This window comes from Eublepharis macularius, chromosome 4 (assembly GCF_028583425.1).
Source record: "Eublepharis macularius isolate TG4126 chromosome 4, MPM_Emac_v1.0, whole genome shotgun sequence".
NCBI lineage: Eukaryota > Metazoa > Chordata > Lepidosauria > Squamata > Eublepharidae > Eublepharis > Eublepharis macularius.
In genome coordinates, this window is record NC_072793.1 from 85,624,808 (window position 1) to 85,645,849 (window position 21,042).

Here is a 21,042-nt window from a genome sequence, read left to right on the forward strand (position 1 = left end):
CCAGCCGCAGCTGCTGGCGAAACGTCAGGAACTACAATGCCAAGACCACGGCAATACAGCCCGGAAAACCCACAACAACCATCGTTCTCTGGCCGTGAAAGCCTTTGACAATACATTCTAAGAAATTGTCCCTAAGAAATCAACATGTATCCAAAGATCCATGAATGCAAGTATCATGGATCTTCCCAATGCTCCCCTCCTTACTGCACCCCCCCCCCACATGCTCCTGACAACTTCGACAGTCCAGGGAATCAACTTTCCCAGGTCAGAGGGGGGCATGGGAAAGAGACATTACTACCAGTGCCTTCTCCTGATGGATCACCAGATCCAATCCTGTTTGTGCAGTGGATTTACTGGGACTGGTAGACATTTAACTTGTGGAATCTATTCAAAATATATATGCAAACCCTTGACATTTCATTCCAATAATTCTTCTAGGGTCAGGTTTCATCCACCCAGTTATACCACTCTGTCTCTTTTTAGATTCAACAATTTCATTGTTATGAGGTTAACATTATACTTTGTCATCAAAGCACAAAGAACCAGGAATGGAATGACCACTACCCAGAACACCCACCCTTTGAACTCTGCTAACCTGCCTCTCTCCCTCCCCCCTCCCCCTTACTAACTCACATTCCTCAGGCAGGACCACTCAGCACATTATCACTGGCTGGTGAAGTACCAGACACTAACGCATCTGTCTTTTATTGCACGCGCCTATCCCGTCGTTGAATCCAGGATCCATCATGCAGATACAGCAGGATTCATCTCAAGTGCAGTCTGATTCATTTTATTGCTGAGTTAACTCTGTCTGGGCTTGGATGTGAGAGATCTGCAGAACTGGCAAGAGCAGTTGGAAGGCATCTTGGATATAGGAAGCACTGTTAGAAGCCTATAAACAAAAATGACAATCATACTCAGCCTCCTTTTGCACAAAGAGTACCTGCTCTTAGTTACAAGGGTTCGTATGCCCTTTACGTCCCACCACCTCTTTCCTAATTTGTCATTTGAGTGAACTTACAGGACATTACGCAGCAACTCATAGCATGAGAAAACTGAGAAACCACTACAGAGCATGCAGAAGCCCCCATCACATGTCTAATGAACACTGTACCATTTCTCATCCCTTTTTTAAACAAACTGCTCCGGTGCTCTTAACTTTCCTCTGCGATCCATAAGAACTATAATCGTCCTAACTTTATGAAAAGAAGCTGAAAACATTAATAACGACTGTGCCAAGAACCCATGCTAGAGTTTTATATCACTACTACACAGTGTCTAAATGAACAGATATAAAGAGTTCCTTACACTCCATTTTTGCCATCCATTCCACCAACAGAGATAACCTTGTAATGAAATTTCAGAAACAGGCTTCACAACTGGATGTTGCAGCCTCTGCTTGGGGGAGAAGGGCACAAGACACATAAGTTTTGCTGAAGCTAAGAAGGTCTGGCTGTGGTCATACCTAAATAGGAAATCTCCTGGAAATCCTGTGTATTCCGGCTGGAATTCCATAACATTTTATGTTTGTATGTTATTTATAATCTGCTGTTCTCACTGAGACTCAAGGCAGTTTTCATAGTGTAAGTCAATACGATCAATGGCTGGAACGTTCAATAAACAATACAATAGGGTATGGATTGCAGAAATACAAAGATGAAACACTGCTGAACCCAAACATAAGTAATTTGATATGACATATTAACTATTTAAATACCCAGTAGGAACACACCTACATCTCAACATTAATAATTTACACTAACCTCTAAAAACACTCCAGTGATTAAAGGGTTAAGGACATCTGCCTTCTCTTCCACCTGAAAAGGTTGAATATATTACTGCATTTTAAAAACTGAGTACACCCTCTTGAAAGGGATCTGAATTACAGAGCTACAGCTGATCTGATAAGGCTTGATTGACTTTTATCAGTTAAGAATCGTTCTGTTGGAATATGCAGTCACAAAGAACTACTCTATGCCAAAAGTATTCTGGAGTTAAATTCTTAGGTGAGCTGTAAAAGCTACAAATACTGGAATAACAAGTTACTTAAATGGAAACAAAAAGAGGTCAGTACTAACAAAAACCATAGAAAAGGTCTTTTCTGGAGGACCTTTGAGAGTGCCTAATCTGTCTCTAGGTGTGCGTGATCTAGGATTCATGATCCTGCTAAACAGCCAGATTTATGCTTATCTGGCATAATCTGGCTATGCCAGATCACAATGGAGAATCCTGGGTCAATGCTTGGAAGCCGAACTCTGCTGAGTTGGATTATTTGGTCTCAGGCAACCGCAGTAGAGGTGGAGCAGTGGCACAAGTGAAAGAGCAGTGGCATAAGGAGGGCAGTGGCGCAAAATGGAGAGCAGCATAAGGCTGGTGGGGGACAGGAAGTAGCAGGCAGACAGGATTCCCATCCCGCCCTTCCACCCCTGCTTAAGCTCCAAAAGAGTCCTTCAAGCCTTATAAAATTCCATGGCTCTGGTGAGCCTCATCTCTCCCCTTGCTTCACTTTGAGATTCTCTACTTTTCTATTGGGGTTCTCTGGTTTGACACTGGTTCCCTTGTGTCACTTTGGTTCTGTTGGGCTTTGTTGGTTCAGCTTACATGGGAGTGGAATTTGCACTTGGTACTTGCTTTTGGGCAGGACTTGCCTTTGCTTAAGGTTTCTCCTTGCCTGGAAAGCCTTGGAAATCTGTCACCCATAGGAAACAAAGGAGAGTGGCTGTGGATAGCTTATTTAGGGGTCCATAGAACTGGACCGTGGGATCCAATCTTCCTGAAACTTGGAGAGGGAGCTTTAGAGGACAAGAAGGAGCAGGTTCCCTGCAAATTTTGTGTTTTGCTTGAAAAATGACGTCCCCACTCACCCCTGGATAGGGAATAATGGCCAGATATATGTAGAATTCTCTAACCAGATTAGAGAATCTGACCTGGATTTCAGGGATATTGAAATCTGGCATTCCTGAAACCCAGATCCAGATCATGTGAATTTTTCTGGGTGCACCCCCCTAACTATCTATTCAAAATGGACAGTTTTCCTGTCAAGCTGTTTTTGAGCTTCACTGTTAAATGTCATTTATTGATGCTGTTGATTTTTTAAAATTGTGGCTGTTTTAAAATTGTACATTAGATCTGGATGAAACTCTGGATGCATTTTAACTGCTGCTTTTACATTTTTGTGTTTATCGTTTAGTTAATTGGCATTTTTTATTTTATGTTACTGTGTTTCCTATTTCTGAAAGCTGCTCAGAGTGCTTTTTAACTAGAAACATGGGGTGTAAATCTTACAAATAAAGACTAGGTAAGATACATTTTTAGTTCAATGCAAAACATTGCGGCAGCATTATTCTTCTGTTATCATACAGCCAGCTTTTCAAACTTACCCCTGCAGCTGTTAAGCGTGTAGCAAAGTTCTTAGACAAAGATGAAAGTTCTCTGCACAGCACAATAGTCATTCTAGGAAAATAATACATAGTAAAAGGAACATTGCCTGTTTTCATACAGTTCTTTTCCATACTTGTTCATAAAATTTTAAAAAATGATTGTAGAGAAGTTCTTTTTTGTAAAAAGAACTTAAATATCAGTTATCAACATAGTGAAAACAAAATCTGGTCTTTCTTACTGCGAGAGGGCTTTGGCTCGGTCTACGGCTAAAACTTCTTGTTCCTGGCCATGCAGAACCAATGCTGCAGTTTTGTGGAACACTTCAATGGAGCAGGCTGTCAATTCAGCCAGACTTCTGATTGCAGATGTGTGAACGTCCTGCAAAAATGAGAAAAAGACATCAATCCATAGGTTTGGATGTATATTTATTTAGAAAAAAAAATAATCTGCCTCTCCAGAGACCAGCTCAAGGTAGCCTCCAAAGCAAAAACAATCCAGATTTAAAACCATTTAAAAAACTGAAAATGCCAGCAAAGTACATTAGTGTCTTAATCCATTTCAGCCCTTCCCCAATGCCTTTCTACAAAAATGGTAACCGTAAGGATAAAACAACATGCTGTGAATTCTCTGTATAGCATACAAAAGCACATCCACAAGTAGATTACTTTGCAACCTTCTTTCTGTAGAATTACCTCTACTGATATTTTCTCTTCTAGTTCTGCATCTCCCAAGCCCACCTGCAGGTCTTCTTCCTTCTGTCTTTCTTCCTTTGCAGTTTGATCAGTGTGGTTTTTGGTTAATTCACAAGCAGAATTCCTTGCCTGGCGAAGATGAAACAGATAACCACGAGCACGTTACTTAACAAGGGAGAGGTTGATCCTGCATATGTGTATGTAGAAGCACTAGAAGCAGCAGCTCCCCTGGAGTAAATCACCACCAACCACCCCACCCCACCAATTTAGTGAAGAGAATCAGAATTAGGAAGCGAGAAACCTATTGACTTCATACTGACACCATCATCCCTAGAAATCTGACAGGAGCAAATTTTTATCATGTTTTAGAAGTATGCTGAAACTTTATTAATCTAGCAAATTGCCTACCACACTTACATGTGTGCGTGCGTGCATACACAGGTGTGTATGATGCAAGCAGAAGGAGGTAGCTAGGCCATAAACCACCCGGTGGAAGTTTTGCTCTTATAATAAATGTGCCTTCACTGTAATCCTTTCATTTTCCCATCAAAGTCATTGGCAAATATTAACAAATACCACTGGGATGGGTTAAATCTCCTCCTGCCCCTAGTGACTCCAGCCACTGAGAATCAAGCTTGTTTCTGTTTGCACATCTCAAACACAGGTTCCACTTTCAAGTATGCTATCTAGCAGTACCAAAAGAGAAGGATTAATTGTCAGGAATGAGCTTTCACAAATTGTAACTTGCTTGCTTTGGCCTGAAGGAAGCTGACTAGAGGCAGGTTTTTAACCACAGTGATTATTTAGTGCACGTGTGCTTTGGATAACTGTTACTTGCCATAAGCCTTAGGTAGACCAGTTTGTCTACTAAAATACCTTAGACAATTATTTCCCCTTTGCCCCAAGTGACAGGTTACATTGCTCTATGAAAACAGGTCTATCGGATAGTCTATCCTGTTTTGAACTACAGTGCCACTCAATGGCATTGCAAGGTTCTACAAGCAACTGCCTTAAGGGTGTTACTCTGGCTCTAGTAGGAAGCAAAACAAACTGCCTGTAACAGGCAAGCTTATTAACCATACTTGTGTTAAGGACATGTAGTAACTTTCATGAAGTGATGAGCCAATATCCCATGAGTACAACTTAAAAGCCTTTCAAAGATCAGTAACACAAAAGAGCTGTAACACAGAAACAATTTGAAGAATTTATTCTAATTGTAAGCTACAAGGTTCGCATCTGATGTTCTACCTTGCAAAATACTGGTTTTATTACTTTAATAATTAAGACAATTTTCTCTTAAGAAAAATTACATTTCTCAGGCTATCACCTTCATTTCAGGCACTAAAGCCATTTCAGGCCCCCAATAGCCCCTTAATATATCCTCTATTTTTCATCTTCTGGTTGTTGAGGTTTACTCACTTGAATCAGTTTGTCTGGCTTTGTTGAGACATAGAGTTGTGAAAAAAGACCCCTTATCTCCCGTGTGAAGTCTTCATATTCTGAAAACAAAAGAAAACAGCTGCTGAATGTTACACCTCAGATATGGAAAGTTGCCAGTCATGCACATTTTTGATCTCCAGAAAGTGTGTGCTCTCTAGAAGGCCCAGAATGGCCAAGAAAAAGGATCTCCGGAGTCTTCTCCAGTGTCCCATGTCACTGTCTCAACAGCAGTGCTGCTGAAGCCACATTGTGGCAAAGGTCCCTACTACCCAATGTTTCCACAACCAAATGAAGGGTCTTTTCTGCTTCTTCCTTGTTCTGCAAGAGGCAGCACTTTCATTGGGAAGCACCCAACACAAGAGGAGAGCTTCCATCAACCAAGACCTCTGTGAGTTGAGACGGCGCACAACTGAATGTTTTTTCAATAGCATTGGGGAGGGGAGAGAACACAAGCCTGAAGTCCCCAAGGCTGTGTGTGGAACTAATTTTTAAAGTCTCAGTCCATGTATTGTTGTATGGGGCTGGCCAATGAGAAAAAAAAAACTGACATAGCTGATCTCACACTCACCTATAAACATCTGCCTGCAGTGGGGCCTCAGAGAATTTAAAATGTTAAGAGCCAACTGTTTGCTTATTATGCATGCAGCACAACATGCTCAAACAACAGAAAATCCTGCTTAGACGTTCGTAAATTTCTACACCTGTACAAGAGACACTAGAATCCAGATTTTGTACAAGTAAAAATCCTTTGCTAAAGCATTTGTACAAAAAGAGACAAACACAAAATAATGTCTGATGTAGAGAAAACTTTGACAGAAGAAGCAGTTAAGTAAATGCTTTACAATACGGACTGCTAAAATGGCAGCCTATATATGAGATCCTGTGGAAGAGTTTGTGAACTTGAGGGAGGTGTGATGGCCAACTATGCAGGAGTTGAAACAAAAAACAAGACAGTCGCAGGAGACAGTGTGACATAAGGTGTTGGACTTGGATCGAGGACACCCAACTTCAAAGCCATGAAACTGACTCAGTGTCCTGAAATTCATTCAGTGTGCCAGTCACTACTGCTCAGGATAACCTACTCACAGGTATCTTTTCAGGGAAAAAAAATATATGGCATACATTATCCTGAGCTCCTTAGAGGAAGGTCAGGATACAAATTTAAGAAATGAGTGATACAAATAGCTGTGACTAACAACCAATTTTGCTAAGGCCATTCCTAAAATGCCCTGCAGAAGATGGCACTGCATGGAGTACTTACACAATTAATGCCCTTTGCTTCCTCTAAAATTCTAGAACTGGCCATTGTGAGAAACAGAATAATAGTTAGATGGACCCTTGATCTGACTCACTAGGTCTGTTTTTCTGACCTCATCTCTGTTGCTTATGTATTACTACAGCACACTTACTAACCACCGAACAAATTATATTGTCATCAGTTAAAAAATTAAAGAGACTGACGTTAACTCTTGCAAGCTGGAATTCTCATAATTACCTTCCTTTTCTTCCTCTTCATCATCATAAAATTCAGCTAATGAAAAAGCTTCTTTGAGCTGCTCCAGCTCTGCCTTTAAAGCATCTAACTCTGCTCCAGAGAGTGTGCCAATAACAGACTTCACCTGAGCAAGGGAAAGAAACCCACAAAAAAGAACTATAAATGAATCAGCAGAAACACTTCATACCGGGCATGAAAAGTAAGGCTGCAGTATGTCTCTTTGCCTTGAAAACCCCAGCAAGGAGTGCCACAGGTCAGCAGTGACTTGACAGTACTCCCCCCCCCCCACCACTACTGATGACAGGATGACTAATGGAAGCAATTCTCACTTTAAGAAATAGGGCACAGCATTTATATGCTCCCCCTGCCCCCCACAATTTTAGGGTATATTACGGAATATGAGTATCAAAAAAAGTATCAAACAGTTGATCTCACAGAAGTCAATGTGATCAATTCCATTGTCTTCTGTGGGTTCAACTGTTTTGTCAGTCAATGAAACAAAGATAAAGCAATCTCTTATTTAAACACACACTACACAAAAGGGAAGGAAACAGCATGGGAGAGCAGGAAGACATTTTTCTATCTTTTACCTGATTTTCATTTTCAGTGCACGATGCTTGTGTGAAATCTATATAAAGGGTCCCTCCAGAGTTTACAGAGGTACCTATCTTTATTCATTCCCAGCTGTAAAAAGTAAAATGCTCAAGGCTATTACCTTTGATTCACTCTCTCTGGAAAGCATCTCTAAGGCTTCCAAATGAGCAAGACCTTGAAACTCATCAAAGAGTAGCCCATAATGGGCTCTCTTCTCTGTAGCCATGGAAACCTCAGTAGCTGTCCTCTGTTCTTCCTTCTCCTTTGCTTCTCGCAAGATCTACAAATGGAAAAGCTGGAACATTAAAACTGCTGGATGAAAAGAGAACAGCCAAAAGGAAGGTTTCTCCCCAGAATACTTACTGTTCTACAACAGAGAATCTTCTCAGGAAAACATTATTCTCAAGTGACATGAGGGAATCTGAAGGAAACGAGTACCTGAGAAAGCGTGGAATTCCTGTTCATCAGGCCTTTTGTCTTCTTAAATCCAGGGTCACCTTCAGCTATCACATCCATAGTCTTCTTACCAATGAATTCTAATGCATCCAGACTCCCACTAATAACAGTCTTTCCCTAGAAAACACATGCACACCTTTGAAGAAGAAGCATTAGCCCTTGGGGAACAAACTAACACCCCCCCCCCCAAAAAAAATTATGAGAAAATCAACATATTGGAATCTATGGAGGACAAGTGTTCCAAGAGTAGGATGTACTTTCCTCATTATCCCCAGGAAATAAGATGCAATCTCAGATAACAAGAAATAAGAATGAGCACAGCATGCTATCACTTTATACTATAAAGTAAAAATCCAAACCAAGACAAAATCTTAACTATGTGCTGAAAGAAGTGGATAAACCTGAATGTACTGCAATCCTCATTTTGTTCTATGGGATCTGTGATTAGTCTGACTTATTACAGATCAATATGGAATAAGCAAGAAAAGACTACTACCATAAACAAAGGAACAGATGAGCACATGGCCCAAAGGATGCAGCCAAGGTTCAGCTGCCCATACTCTTCCTCTGAGAGTCTGAACCAATTTAATACGGTGTTCAGAAAAGAAAGGTGAACAAATGAACCCAGAGAATTCCTTGGCAACAGAAGCACCTACTTCAGGGGTATTTTCTCCTCCAAATCATTTAAACAATATTGTTAAGAGCCACCGTTGGCAATGAGTACAAAGTACTACATGTCTTTTAATATATACACATACTCCCAGGCTATCTGAGTTCCACCCCAATTAAACATCAAATCAAGCCTGGAGAGCTTCTAGTGGTGGGTGATCAGGTCCTAAACACGTAGGAAATCTACCTTCAGGAAGAAAAGAAATTGAAATTTCCACCCTGCAGTTGAGAGTTTCCACCATTATTTATTAGGATAAGAAGGCTTTTTCTTGATATACATGCACATCACATACTTCTTGATAATTACAAATAAATCAGTTAAAAGTATAATCAGCAGTCATAAACAACACAAAGGACCCAACTAAACATCATATACCAACTTCAATTTGAAGAGTAGAACAATGGCTTAATACTAATCTGAGGCTGAAAGCACAAAAAACAGTCAAAGTATATTCCTTCTGTCTTACTGTGTTCTGAACGGCAGCAGAGATGGTAGAAAACATTCCAAAAGCACCAGTAATGGATGGCAAAGGATTTTCTGCATCTCTTTTGCTGTCATTGGCAGAGATCTGGCATTCTGAAATGAAAGGAACCTACGATTAACATGTTAGAAATGTTGGTATCACAACAGAAAAGCATGCACTGTTAACAGATATTGGCTGTCATGTGGTTCAAAATTTGTGGTTTAGTTCCAAAAAAAGCTTGTGTAAAAATGCCCATACTAAATCACTATAGTGGGAATAGTGGCATAGATCCTAACTTTGTTTTCCACCGCTAAAGGTATTTCAGCCACTGGAAGAGACAGAGAAAATTTTTGCCAACTTCCCTCCTCCTACTGCAGATCCCCACTTTATCCCCACCCCCCCTGTTCCTGGGGTCCTCCAAACCCAAACAGGCATTATTCCAAAGTGTACAGCAGAATGAAGCAAGGGAAGAGGCAGGAAAGTTCACTTCCACAAGCACTGTCTTGCTCACACTAGACAGGATCTAAGCCACTGTCATTCTGATATCACTTTGAATGAGTCCATGAATGAAGCCTAAGCATCTTTTTCTGTTTTGATGCTGAAGTTTTGCTTTTACTCAACTGGCGGATTCCAGAAGGTGCTGCTTTGCCCTGTGGCTTTTATACTGTGGGATCCTGCAGGGTTACATCTTGTTCCCCATGCACTTAACATCTACATGAAACCACTGGGAAAGATCAAGAGTTTCGAGAAAGGTGCCATCAATATGCAGATACCTTTCACCTCTATTTCTCCTTAACAACTGAGTCAAGTGGTTCTGTGGAAATCCTGAATGGTGTCTGGAGAAAGCAAAGGGATGGATAACTATCAATACAATGGGTGGTGACCAGAGACAGGGCTGTATCAGCAGTGGCTCCTCGCCAGTGGAATGCCCTCTCCTTTGAAGCTCACCTGGAACCTACCCTACTCTTCTGTTGGGTGCCAGGACAAAACATTCCATTTTCCTAGGCTTTTAACTAGGAGCTTGATCTTTTATATTTTTATTTATACCCTACAGTTCTCCCTGCCCCATTTAATCATGCTATAAACTTTTGAAATAGGTTAAGTGGCATATGTGACTGGCCCAAACTCACCCAAAGTGATTCCACTACCCACTGGGTATTCAAACCAGGGTTTTCCAGATCCTAGCCCATCATTCTAACTACTACGCAAAGCTGGCTCTCAGCCTCTGTTTTACCATCTGCCATCTATTATGAGGATTTGGGGGAGCTGCTAGATGCTCTGTGCTTTTATTGACTGCATTTTTAATGGATTGATTTTATCTTGTTTTATTTCATGAGCCATCTGAAGCAGGTCTCTGAAGAGGAGGCTTATAAATGTTTTAAAGAAAGAAATAAATTTAAATGAGTGCTTGTGTATTATGTGCTGTCAAATTGCTTCTGATTGCTCAGATCTTGTAAACTGAAGGCTGTGGCTTTCTTTATTGTTGGGTCTTCCTCTTTTCCTATTGCATTCCATTTTTTCCAGTGAATCTTGTCTTTTCATGATATGACCAAGTATGATAGTCTCAGTTTTAGCTTGTAGGGAGAATTCCGGGTTGATTTGATCTATTTCACTTTTTGGTGGTCCATAGAATCCATAAAACTCTTCTCCAGCACTAGATTTTATATGAATCAATTTTCTTCCTGTCAGCTTTCTTCATTATCCAACTTACACATCCATACACAGTATGAATTATCTTCATCTTAGACTCCAGAAACACTTCCTTATACTTAAGGTTCTTATGTAGTTCTCTCATGGCTGCCTTTCCAAGTCTCGATCTCTTGGTATATACAAGAACAGTCTCTAGGATTAACATATGTTAATTCTTGTGCAGCCATGTGGGTAACTCTGTCTGCTGGTACAAGTTTGAGCATCAGTTTGTGTGCATTGAAGAGATTTTTCTTGCATGCAAAACCTCTACCCCCATTGTTGGATCAGTGCACTAAGTACTAATTGCAGCTGCCATTCTTCCCAAAGAAATATGCATATTCATCTCAAATAAGAAAACAAGGGGCCAAAATCAAGTGCTATGGAGAGGTTGTAGGTAAAACAAATACAGTGGGCAACATGAATCTTCTCTGGCAATATTCAGAAGAATCCCCTGAGTAACAAGTAACAGCAAGAAAAAAAACTGTCAATAATGGACCACAAGCAGGAAACTTCAAGTAGTGTTTTTTAAATAAAAACTGACCTTCTGTAACATCTTTGGCCTCAGAGGACAATTCACTAGGACTGGGGATCCCAAGAGATGTCTCTGTTTTTTCAATGACATTTGAGATTCCATGGCCTAAAGAAAGCAGAAGTATTATTTTACTCCTGAGGGAAAATGAATTATTTCACCAAGCAAGCAGAGACCCAGCCACAAAAATGCCACAAAAATGCAAGGAAGCATACTGAAATTGAAAAAGTAAAATTGAACTTATAAAGGCATTGTCCAATCTAGCCTTCACTGCCTGTACAAATTGTGGCTTCGATCCTGCAACTCACCAGTGGAAAGTGTTGATGGTCCAGGGGTCCCCCCCACCCCAGAGCCCTTTTCTAGTCCTGGATACTTTATTCCTGTGGTTGAGGGAGTTGTGTGTACTAATAGCCATGGCAGTTGAGAGGCTGTAGTGGCGAGGGAGAAGGGAACAAGATTACCCTTTCTGTCTCTTACGTGAGGGAACTCTGCTCACAGAAGAGAAAGGAACGATTTCATGCCCTTCTCCCTATGCCCTCAATCCCAGAAATAAAGCTTCCAAGGGTCACAAAGGGTTCCAAGTGGGTAAGAAAATTCCCAGGATCCTGCGCTTACAGGCTCAAACCTTCTATTTTGGGGTTTGCATTTTATATATATATATATATAAAAAACTTTACGGATTCACTGCCCTGATTATTTGTTTTTCCATTTTCCTCTCAGCATTTTGCATTTGCCACAGTTAACTTCTAAAACCCAACGGTGGAGAGGGGGAAGAAACCTTAAAAAAAGAACATTTGATTTGGATTGTAAGGTACATTGCTAGCATATCAGGACTTACCTACTGTAGCCACTGTAGCAGAAGCAGTTGACAGTAAAGACTTGCCCCAGTTCCCCCAATACCCCCATCTTGTCTGTGATTCCTCAGTAGAACTAGGGCCCTTAAAGAAACAGAGAAAAGGAGATGCCTGACCTATCAACAGTTCTTTGAAATTCAATGTCTTCTGTGCAACTAAAACTCATTTCTAAGGGGTTTGTAGTAATATACAAACAAAAATAAAGTTGGTATTTAACCAACTCCACCCCAGGGCTTGGTATAAGTGAGAACAATTTGATCTCAATAAAATTAGCAAGGCAGAAGTGTTAATAACAAATTTCTAAAAACAATTTTTTAAAAAATATATACTTAGACAAAGTATTTTACTTCTACTGGAAAATTAATGCTTTGATGAGTTTCAAGGGAGAACACAAAGCCAGCAGGTTTCTGAGATGACCTCTCTAGAAGGCCTTGCTATTTGATCTTTTTTATTCATTCACTGTACGTTTAAGTTATTATTTCTAACATAATATGCTCCAAGTGACATGTATCAATTAAAAACATAAAACTGATTTAAAAGCCAATAAACTTGGCACACAGATAACTAAAAGTACCTGCCTGACTTGGCTATTTTTTAAGACCATAATTAATAGGATTGGCAAATGATAGGTTTATGTTGCTGTAGCATCTAATGTGTGCAGAGTCCAAGCTATTCAAGGCTTTATAGGTCAAAACTTGCACTTTGAATTGTGTAAGAAAGATAAGTGGTAAATCACTGATACAGTAAGTTCTTGGAACCCAATGGCAAGTCATTAAGGTAACCCTGTGCAGAGTATATTACAGTAGTACCATCCCTTCTTCCATTCCCAGACTTCTGTCTTAATACAGAAGCTAATGTCCACCCAAAAGCATGTGGATCACACAGAGTTTACAGTAGTGGTTCCCATTCACTGACCAGAATACACTGACTGCTCTTCTAGGTCTGGAGAAAAAGCTCTTCCCCTCCAACCTGGGTGAGGTATTGCAACCTCATATATGAATGTAGACCATTTCCCAGGGAAGCAGAATTTAGCAGCCCAGATACAGCAGCCTTTCCTCTACCATATCAGCAGTGGTTTATTTTTTAGAATACACATGTCCTTCCTGCCTTTCAACATAAAATCCTCAAGGCATCAGTAGCAGCAATACTTGTCACTGTTCCTCATCTGTCTTTCTTCTCAATAATTTCTGGTTTTCAAGATGACTCTATTAACATGTGTCTTTTTAGAAACAAACATAGCTCTGCAAGATGCAAACAAGCAATAGATTTGTTTTCTTCTGAATGACAGCAGCAGTCTGCAATCATACTCTTCATAGCAGTGCTTGCTTCCCTTGCAACTCAAACTGTAATATTAGCATGGATCAATTTAAGGAATGAACATAAAATTCAGAGATCAACTTAATTGATCCACAACAATAAGCCTGCAAAGCATCCTAAAATCTGGCTACAATGGGAATAAAATTCAAAATGTGAACATTATAAGGCGCAGAATGTAGCACAACTTAGTGGCAGCAGGTTAAGAGCAAGTACCTGCACTTTCTGCATTAATGCCTCTTGTGCAACAGAAGGCTCGGATGGTTTTGATTCAGGTCTTTTCCGTGTCATGGGTGCTGGTTCTGCTTCCACACCATCAGTATCTGCTGGCTCAGCATCCTCAGCCTTCTGATCACTTTCACTAGGAGCATATGTATCTTCCTTCAAGGACTTGTTTTCCTTCCGGGACATGGCTACAGCCTATCCTAGAGTTAAATGAACAGTTACAATTGATATGGACATTTCAGTGTGGCATACAGTCTACCTTCCTTATCCACACAACTGCTTTATGAAGTAAGGTTTCCTCTTAGAAGTGTGTGTGAGTGGGAAAGTAATAACTGTATATAATTATGTAGTCAATGATCTAAATAACCTCTGCTTTATGGTTCATGTCTAGCTGTAAGGGTAGCATGAAAAAAATGAGCATGAGAGAAAATTGTAAGAAGGGTCAAAAAGCATCAGCCAGTTGGCCAAGGAAGGTGCACTAACAAGGTACGGGTGTTAATTAAAATAACTAAAGAAGTCAACTCCCTAATATAAGGACGCCAAAAGCAAGGATGAAAGAAAAAATGAGGCCAGTTTTGGACTAAAATGTGGGAAAATTCCGCACCGGTGTAAGATGTCTATTCCAAGGAAGAACTAAGACCACAGAACTATATGCAGGCCCAAAGGGGGGAAAGCACAAACTGGACTTTACCCACTCCCACATCAAGTAATCAATTCATATTTCATCCTCTCTTTCTGAACACCCAAAGGATATGAACGCATGAACAGATGAGAGATGAATGACTGATACTCTCCTATTCTAAATATTTTTAGTAATATTTCATGCAAACTTTTAGAAGTGTAATTCTGCAAAAGTCAATTAAAAGTTACACATATAGGGATGTCAAATTAGTTGCCTGTTTTTGGTGGAGAAATGTGAAAGTGAAAGAAGACTGCTTGTTCCTGCTTGTGTCTCTGGGGTGAACCCCATGACTGGGATCCAGTTTACTGTAAGGCTTGTGCAAACCAGTCTTCCTTTGGGATGCAGTAGTGGGCACTTGCTTGCACAATCTGGTATTTCTGCTGTGGAATCCCAAATGTGGGGGCCACTGGTGTTTAGATAGGTAGTAGCCTCACTCTTGGTATAGAGTTTTCATAATAGAATGATATGGAGCATATTTTTGAAGGGGAAAAATTCAAAAGAAAGATTGTGTGAAGGACATGAATCTTGGGAGTAGAATCCCTTCTGAATAGCTTCTACATCCTGTATTTACATGTATCTGAGTGAAGGATCCTGCAATAAGGATCCCTTTGTGTCTGAGGTGTGAACCCCAGGACTGGAATCCCTCTGGTGTATATTGTTTGCACAAAAGAATGCCTCTGTACCTCCAGGTGAGAGGTTTGCAGCCATTTCTGTGCAGGTGTATTGTAGGATGGTTTGAAAAAGTAAGAAAGTGTAAGCTGTAACAGTTAAGTTAGCTATTTAGAAACAGAAATAAGAACATTGTCAGGTCTGGGGACCTAGGTAAGGTATCAACTAGTAACTCATTAAAAATTAAAACAGTGTGAGTTGTAATTGTGCCCCTGCTATATACATTTAAACTGCAGCATCAGCTTGTGGATTTTATATCAGGTATAGGAGAATTAGGGTGGGATGATAAATCCTGTTTCTATCCTGATGATTATATTCTGGGAACAACAAATCAATCCATAACTGTATAATGTGCTGCAGGTGATGAAGGAAATATCATTTCTACCTCTATTCAGAAAAAGAAGGGGTGGAGACTTGTTTGATGATGATCGGACCCAAACTGGGCCGAATTGGGCCCGATTTGGCCCTCCTGGGGGTGCTGCCACACCCTGTAGTGGCCCAATTTGGGTTCAATTGGGCTTGAATCCAGCCTAGTTGGGCTCGAATTAGGCCTGAATTAGGATGCTGCAGTGCGTTCCCTCCCCTGCCGGCCAGGTAAGTGGAGGCATGGGGTTGGAGCGGGGGATCCCCTGCCCACAGCAGGGAACTGGCATCCTTAACTGGTAAGCAGTGGACCCACAAGGACTTGCAAAGGTTATCTCATTTTCCCTCCCCCACTATTTCTTCTTTCCCTTCCCTGTAAGCCCCCATAAGATCTCCCCTTTTTCTGCTTCCTTCTCACCCACTAGCTAACTTAGCTTTATTTGCCCTTGAGTCTTCAACTATCTCCCCTAAGTGACAGCCTTTTAAATACTTAAATCAGCTAGTGAATCCCCTTCTAGATTTATCACTCTTGTTCCTAAGACACCCATCAACTGCCACCTGACTTAGCCAGCATGATGAGGAATAACAACTATACCTTCTGTACAATGTATATACACATACATAGTGGACCTGACAGCAAAGCAGTTTAATGCAATTACTGCACTAAAAGCTGTACAGAGAGCACTGACTCCAGTCTCTGGATTTAAAGTATCCACAGACGGGGCCACATTGAGAATTAGATATACTGATGACGATAATTATTATATATAACATATTCCAATAAATATGCACATGATGTAATAAAATAGTTTGTTTCTTTTGGTACTTGAGAAGTTAGATGTTTTAAGATCATAAATGGGGGAGTAATTAAGGAAGAAGAATTATAAGGGAATATATGAAATATTATACAACTTGCGATTTTATAGAGAAATAAAGAAAAAAGGTACTTTGTGGCCTAATGTAAAGGAAGGCACAATCAATTATCTGCTGCTAGTAAAGAGCTGCTCATAGTTATTTTAGTGTTCATTATATTATTGATTTACAAAATTTGTACTGTGCCTTTTTGTTCCATCAGGACAACTAACAGTTAAAACAAACATTATAAAAAGACATCATAAAAACAATTAAAACCAAAATAAAATGCCTATATAAAAACACCGAAAAACCATATGGTAGGAAGGATCCTTGAGGGAATGCCAGACAAGAAAGAGAAGTCTTCACTTGCTGGTAGAAGGCAGTGATAGGAAAGAACAGATAAACATATATAAAGAGCATATTTTAAGATAAATTGTATTTCCCTCATGTTAGAAAGGGTATTCCCCCCCATGTATTTTTTAGTTTTCCTCCAAGCTAGATAAATCCAAAGTGTGAACTGAAGAAGGGTCTGCCATGGAAGGAAGATTTTGCTTTAAAAGGCATGAGATCTATACCAAATCATAGAGTTGGAAGGGGCCTTACAGTCCATCTAGTCCAACCTCCTGCCTAATGCAGGAACAGCCTAAAGCATCACCGACAAGCATTCATCCAGCCACTCCTTGAAGACTACCAATGAGGGGGAACCCACCACATCCCTAGGCAGCTGATTCCACTGCTGAATTACTCTTAAGTGAAGAAGTTTTTCCTAATGTCCAGCAAGTACTCTTTAGTTTAAATCCACTGTTTCAAGTGCTATCCTTTGTTGCCAAAGGAACACCTTGCTTCCCTCCCCTAAGTGACAGCCTTTTAAATACTTAAATCAGGTAGTGAATCCCCTTCTAGATTCATCATTCTTGTTCCTAAGACACCCATCAACTGCCACCTGACTTAGCCAGCATGATGGGGAACAACAAGGATACCTTTTGTACAATGTATATGTACATACATAGTGGACCTGACCGCAAAGCAGTTTAATGCAATTACTGCACTAAAAGCTGTACAGAGAGCACTGAAGCCAAATAGAGAAGACGTAGTTTGATTGCAAGAAGCAGCAGCAGAAGTTTAACCAAGAGGTAATGACAACAAAATGGCTTTTTAAAGAGACATGCAAGTACGACTACATATAAACGTTGCTCCGGTTTATTCAAGGGCACATCACCCAGCACAGCAAAGTGTTCAACAGGTGGGGCAGTTTTCTGGATTCAGAATATTGGATTACAGCTAAAGGGATTGCCACTGAATTTCTTGCTTTAAAAACCAGGCTGGGTTCGAGTAGGGTTGTCAAAAAAAAATGCTGCTCCTCCTCCTCGCTCCCTCCATCCAGCAAGAGGTATCCATTGTGGTTTACAGAATCACGCCCCGCCAGCTTGTGAAATGAGTCGTCCGAGTCAAATGCAGGTCGGGACGACTTCTTTTAACACGTTTAAAAATCGTCCCGCCTACCCTTCACACGCCAGCAAGCAGACTAGGAGGGGCACCGGGTAATAACATGTCCAAACAGAAGGAGCTGGCTGGCCTTGTAAAAGGGACGAAAGTGGAGAGGAATCTTTAGTAGATACGTATTTTCGGCGAATAGGACAGGAAGCCCTTCCCCCACCCACAAAAAAATTGCGCGTTGAACATTTTGAGCCACTATTTATAACGCGAACACACAACTTGAGTATGCCGTAGCGCAGACACAGATAACAGAGGTGCGGGTGTTAAACAATAACCGGGGACAGCAAGCATCCTCCCGCCCCGCCCTCTGGAGTCTTACCAGCGGGCAAGCTGCAGCCAGGTCCTCCTTCCCGCCAGTGACAGGCACGACCACGACTCAGCCGCACACGCCAGCCCCGCGGCAAGCGGACTCAGCCGTTCCTCCAACCACAAAGAAAACCGGAAAGAGAGGATCCACGCCGGAAGAACGCCATCGTGGCCGTAGCCGCGTTGCTCTTTCGTGGCCTCCGGAGGGTAAATTGCGCATGCGCGGCGATTTTAACATCAGAGCTTGTGGAGAGCTTGGAGGAGGTGGAGGAAGTGGCGGTAAGGCGGCGGGGTGCATCGCAAGGTGTAATTAGCAGAGTACCTTTTTTTTCTTTTGAGCTATAAATCCTCAGAGGTAGAGGAGGGATGCGCATGCAGAGTCGGGACACCACATTATTGCGGGGGGATATTATAGTGTGGGATACGGATATCTTTTACTTCCGCCAGGGTGAATACTGGGGCGTGTGTAAATGAGTTATAATACAGCGACTGCAACGTTGCCTGCTTTGTAGTGACATGTAACGCTAATGGCAGAACCGGGTGCTAAGACCAGCGGGGTCATGGTTGTGGAGATTGTGAACAAAACCTAGTGGTTTGGGAGGGATACTTAAAACTATTTGGCAAAACAACAGTCTGTTAGATACGTTTAGCCTGAGTGTGTCTCATGCATTGTCAAATCACTTCCTGCTTATGGCCTGAAAAGTCACTTCCTACTTATGGCAGCTTCTGGTGGTCCCTGGCCCGAGGGACATTCGGCTGGCTTCAGCTAGGGACAGGGTCTTTTCTGCCCTGGCCCCAGCCTGGTGGAACACTCTTCCAATGGAGATCTGGGCCCTGCAGGACCTTTTACAGTTCCACAGGGACTGCAAGATGGAGATGTTCCACCGGCCTTTGACTAGGGGCCAGTTTTTTGTCCCCCTTCTGACCACCACACCCTCTTTTTGCAGCCACCCTTGAGTTATATCATGGTGGTGCCGGGGCTTATGATGATCTTGTAGTAGCTGATCTGTCTGATGACACCTGAATTTTAATGTGTTAATAGGTTTTTATTGTATTTTAGCAGTATATTTGTTGGAAGCTGCCTTGAGCCCGTTTGTGGGAAGGGCGGTGTATAAGTTGAATAAAATAAGTAAAAAAGGTACTTCCAAGTGCTTCAGCAGTTGGTGATTCCTGCTGCTGCTTGCTGTATTGTCCTTGCCTTATGTGAAGGATTTCTCTCCTATAAGCAGGCCAGGCAGCACAGATGGTTTTCTTCAGGAGGAATCTAATAGCTCCTAAGATCTTCAGACCCTGATATAGTTTATTTGCCAGAACTTGGCTTTTCTTTTTGGATCACTAAAATAGTGGCTGGCTGATAACCCTTGTCTGATCTGTGTCTATGATAAAAGAAGCTGTCACAAGTATATTTTGCCTGTGTTACTTGTTTTTGTTTTTTAATCCAGTCTTGTCGAGGGGGAAATGCATTAAATTTAATTTAGTAATAGGGCATGTAGTTTCTTCTTTCTACATTTCTTTGGCATGAGTATGTGGGGATAATATGCACAAGTCTTACATTATAGTGCTTTCATATTTGAATGTGATGTCCTTGCAAGCTTTAGAGTGTACTAATAATATTCTATACATTTTGCTACTTAAAACTTCTGTCATGATTTTGCTTGGTTTCCAGTCACTGCAAAATGGGTTATGGTCCAGAGAACCACATGTGCATACTTCATGCTAGGGTTCAAAAATTGTCAGCTGAACTTGCTATTGTTTGTGCTTTTGTTTGTGACTGAAAATGTTTTAAATAAATAATACAGACCTTGTATCAAGTTCCTATTTCTTGTACAGTGTACACATCCTGTCAGAAAATACAAAACTGGGGTAATTTTTTAAAAATTCTGACAATATTGCTCCATATATAACCTTAGATATTCCTTATGCACATTTGTGTTAACGAGCAAGAACAATTATAAATTCATGCCTAGGAATGTAATGACCCTGTAACGTAAAGAAGAAGAAAGGCACAGTCTGTTGTCTGCTGCTAGTAAAGAGTTGTCTGTAGTTATTTTAGTGTTCATTATCTAGTTATTTATTGAGAAAATTTGTACTCCACCTTTCTGCCCCATCAGGACCACATTGAGCTTCTGAGACGCTCTAAGCATCTCTGAAGTCCTGCATATCTATGGAAACAAGTGCCTACTCTTTCCCTGGGAATGGCAATAGGGCTCATCCTTGTTGCACTTCAAAATTAATTAGAAAGGAGCAAGATGTCTCACAACCTTATGCATGTCTCTAAAGCTCAGAGCAATGTCAGGGAAAGATTGCGTTCTCCAGTCTATCATCAGATTAAAACATCCATTCAACAAAGATTAGCTCATGTGCACAGTTGACTAGCCCTGAAAAAAAGTGAATTGCTGACATACGAGACAAATATTGTAACGTAATAGGCAGTTATTTAAATCATGAATTTATTAGACCATTTCATAGCAAAGGATAACTAACATCATGGTAACTGGAAAAAGTTTTTGTCTTCCAGAGACTCTGGAGTCCATTATCTGAATGTTCATCATCCCAGATCACATAGTGGCCTTTATTCCCCACATAAAATACAATGGTTTATTGGGCAATGGTTTCTCTGTTCCACTGTGATGTCTACATGCACATATTTGCTTTATAATTCTTCCTGAATCCTATGTTTGTTTTGAGATATAGAGCTGAGGTTACAATATGTAACTCTCTTGGGAACCGAAGGGTAGAGTTTCCATGTGGAGGCTTGTAGCACGCAGGTGTCCTAAATAAATTGAGTATGCAAGCTCATGAATAGGGGTGTGCAATCCAAATCCAGGATTCTGGGGGAAAGCCAGATTTTTGCAGATTTGGCTAAAT

General features: G+C 40.9%; 2 protein-coding genes across 4 annotated transcripts in view; one reads left to right on the top strand and one right to left on the bottom strand.

Moving 5' to 3' along the window:
- Positions 1 to 18,358, bottom strand: FAM114A2 (family with sequence similarity 114 member A2). The gene is made up of 14 exons (XM_054975980.1): positions 18,188 to 18,358; positions 13,794 to 14,002; positions 12,248 to 12,347; positions 11,422 to 11,517; positions 9,195 to 9,304; positions 8,041 to 8,175; positions 7,724 to 7,882; positions 7,009 to 7,132; positions 5,493 to 5,572; positions 4,074 to 4,202; positions 3,620 to 3,759; positions 3,381 to 3,453; positions 1,764 to 1,817; positions 1 to 892 (listed from the first exon to the last, which is right to left on the bottom strand). Exons 2-14 carry the CDS (start codon positions 13,986 to 13,988, stop codon positions 791 to 793), a joined length of 1,497 nt encoding a protein of 498 aa, XP_054831955.1. The 5' UTR covers positions 13,989 to 14,002; positions 18,188 to 18,358; the 3' UTR covers positions 1 to 790.
- Positions 18,299 to 21,042, top strand: part of MFAP3 (microfibril associated protein 3) — a 20,152-nt gene continuing 17,408 nt past the window's right edge. The window contains exon 1 of one of the 3 annotated variants that reach the window (XM_054975982.1): positions 18,299 to 18,381. The gene's annotated coding sequence lies outside the window, so the exon portion shown is untranslated. Of the gene's footprint in view, positions 18,479 to 21,042 lie in introns of all 3 variants that reach the window. The other 2 variants (XM_054975981.1, XM_054975985.1) reach the window with 2 other exon arrangements.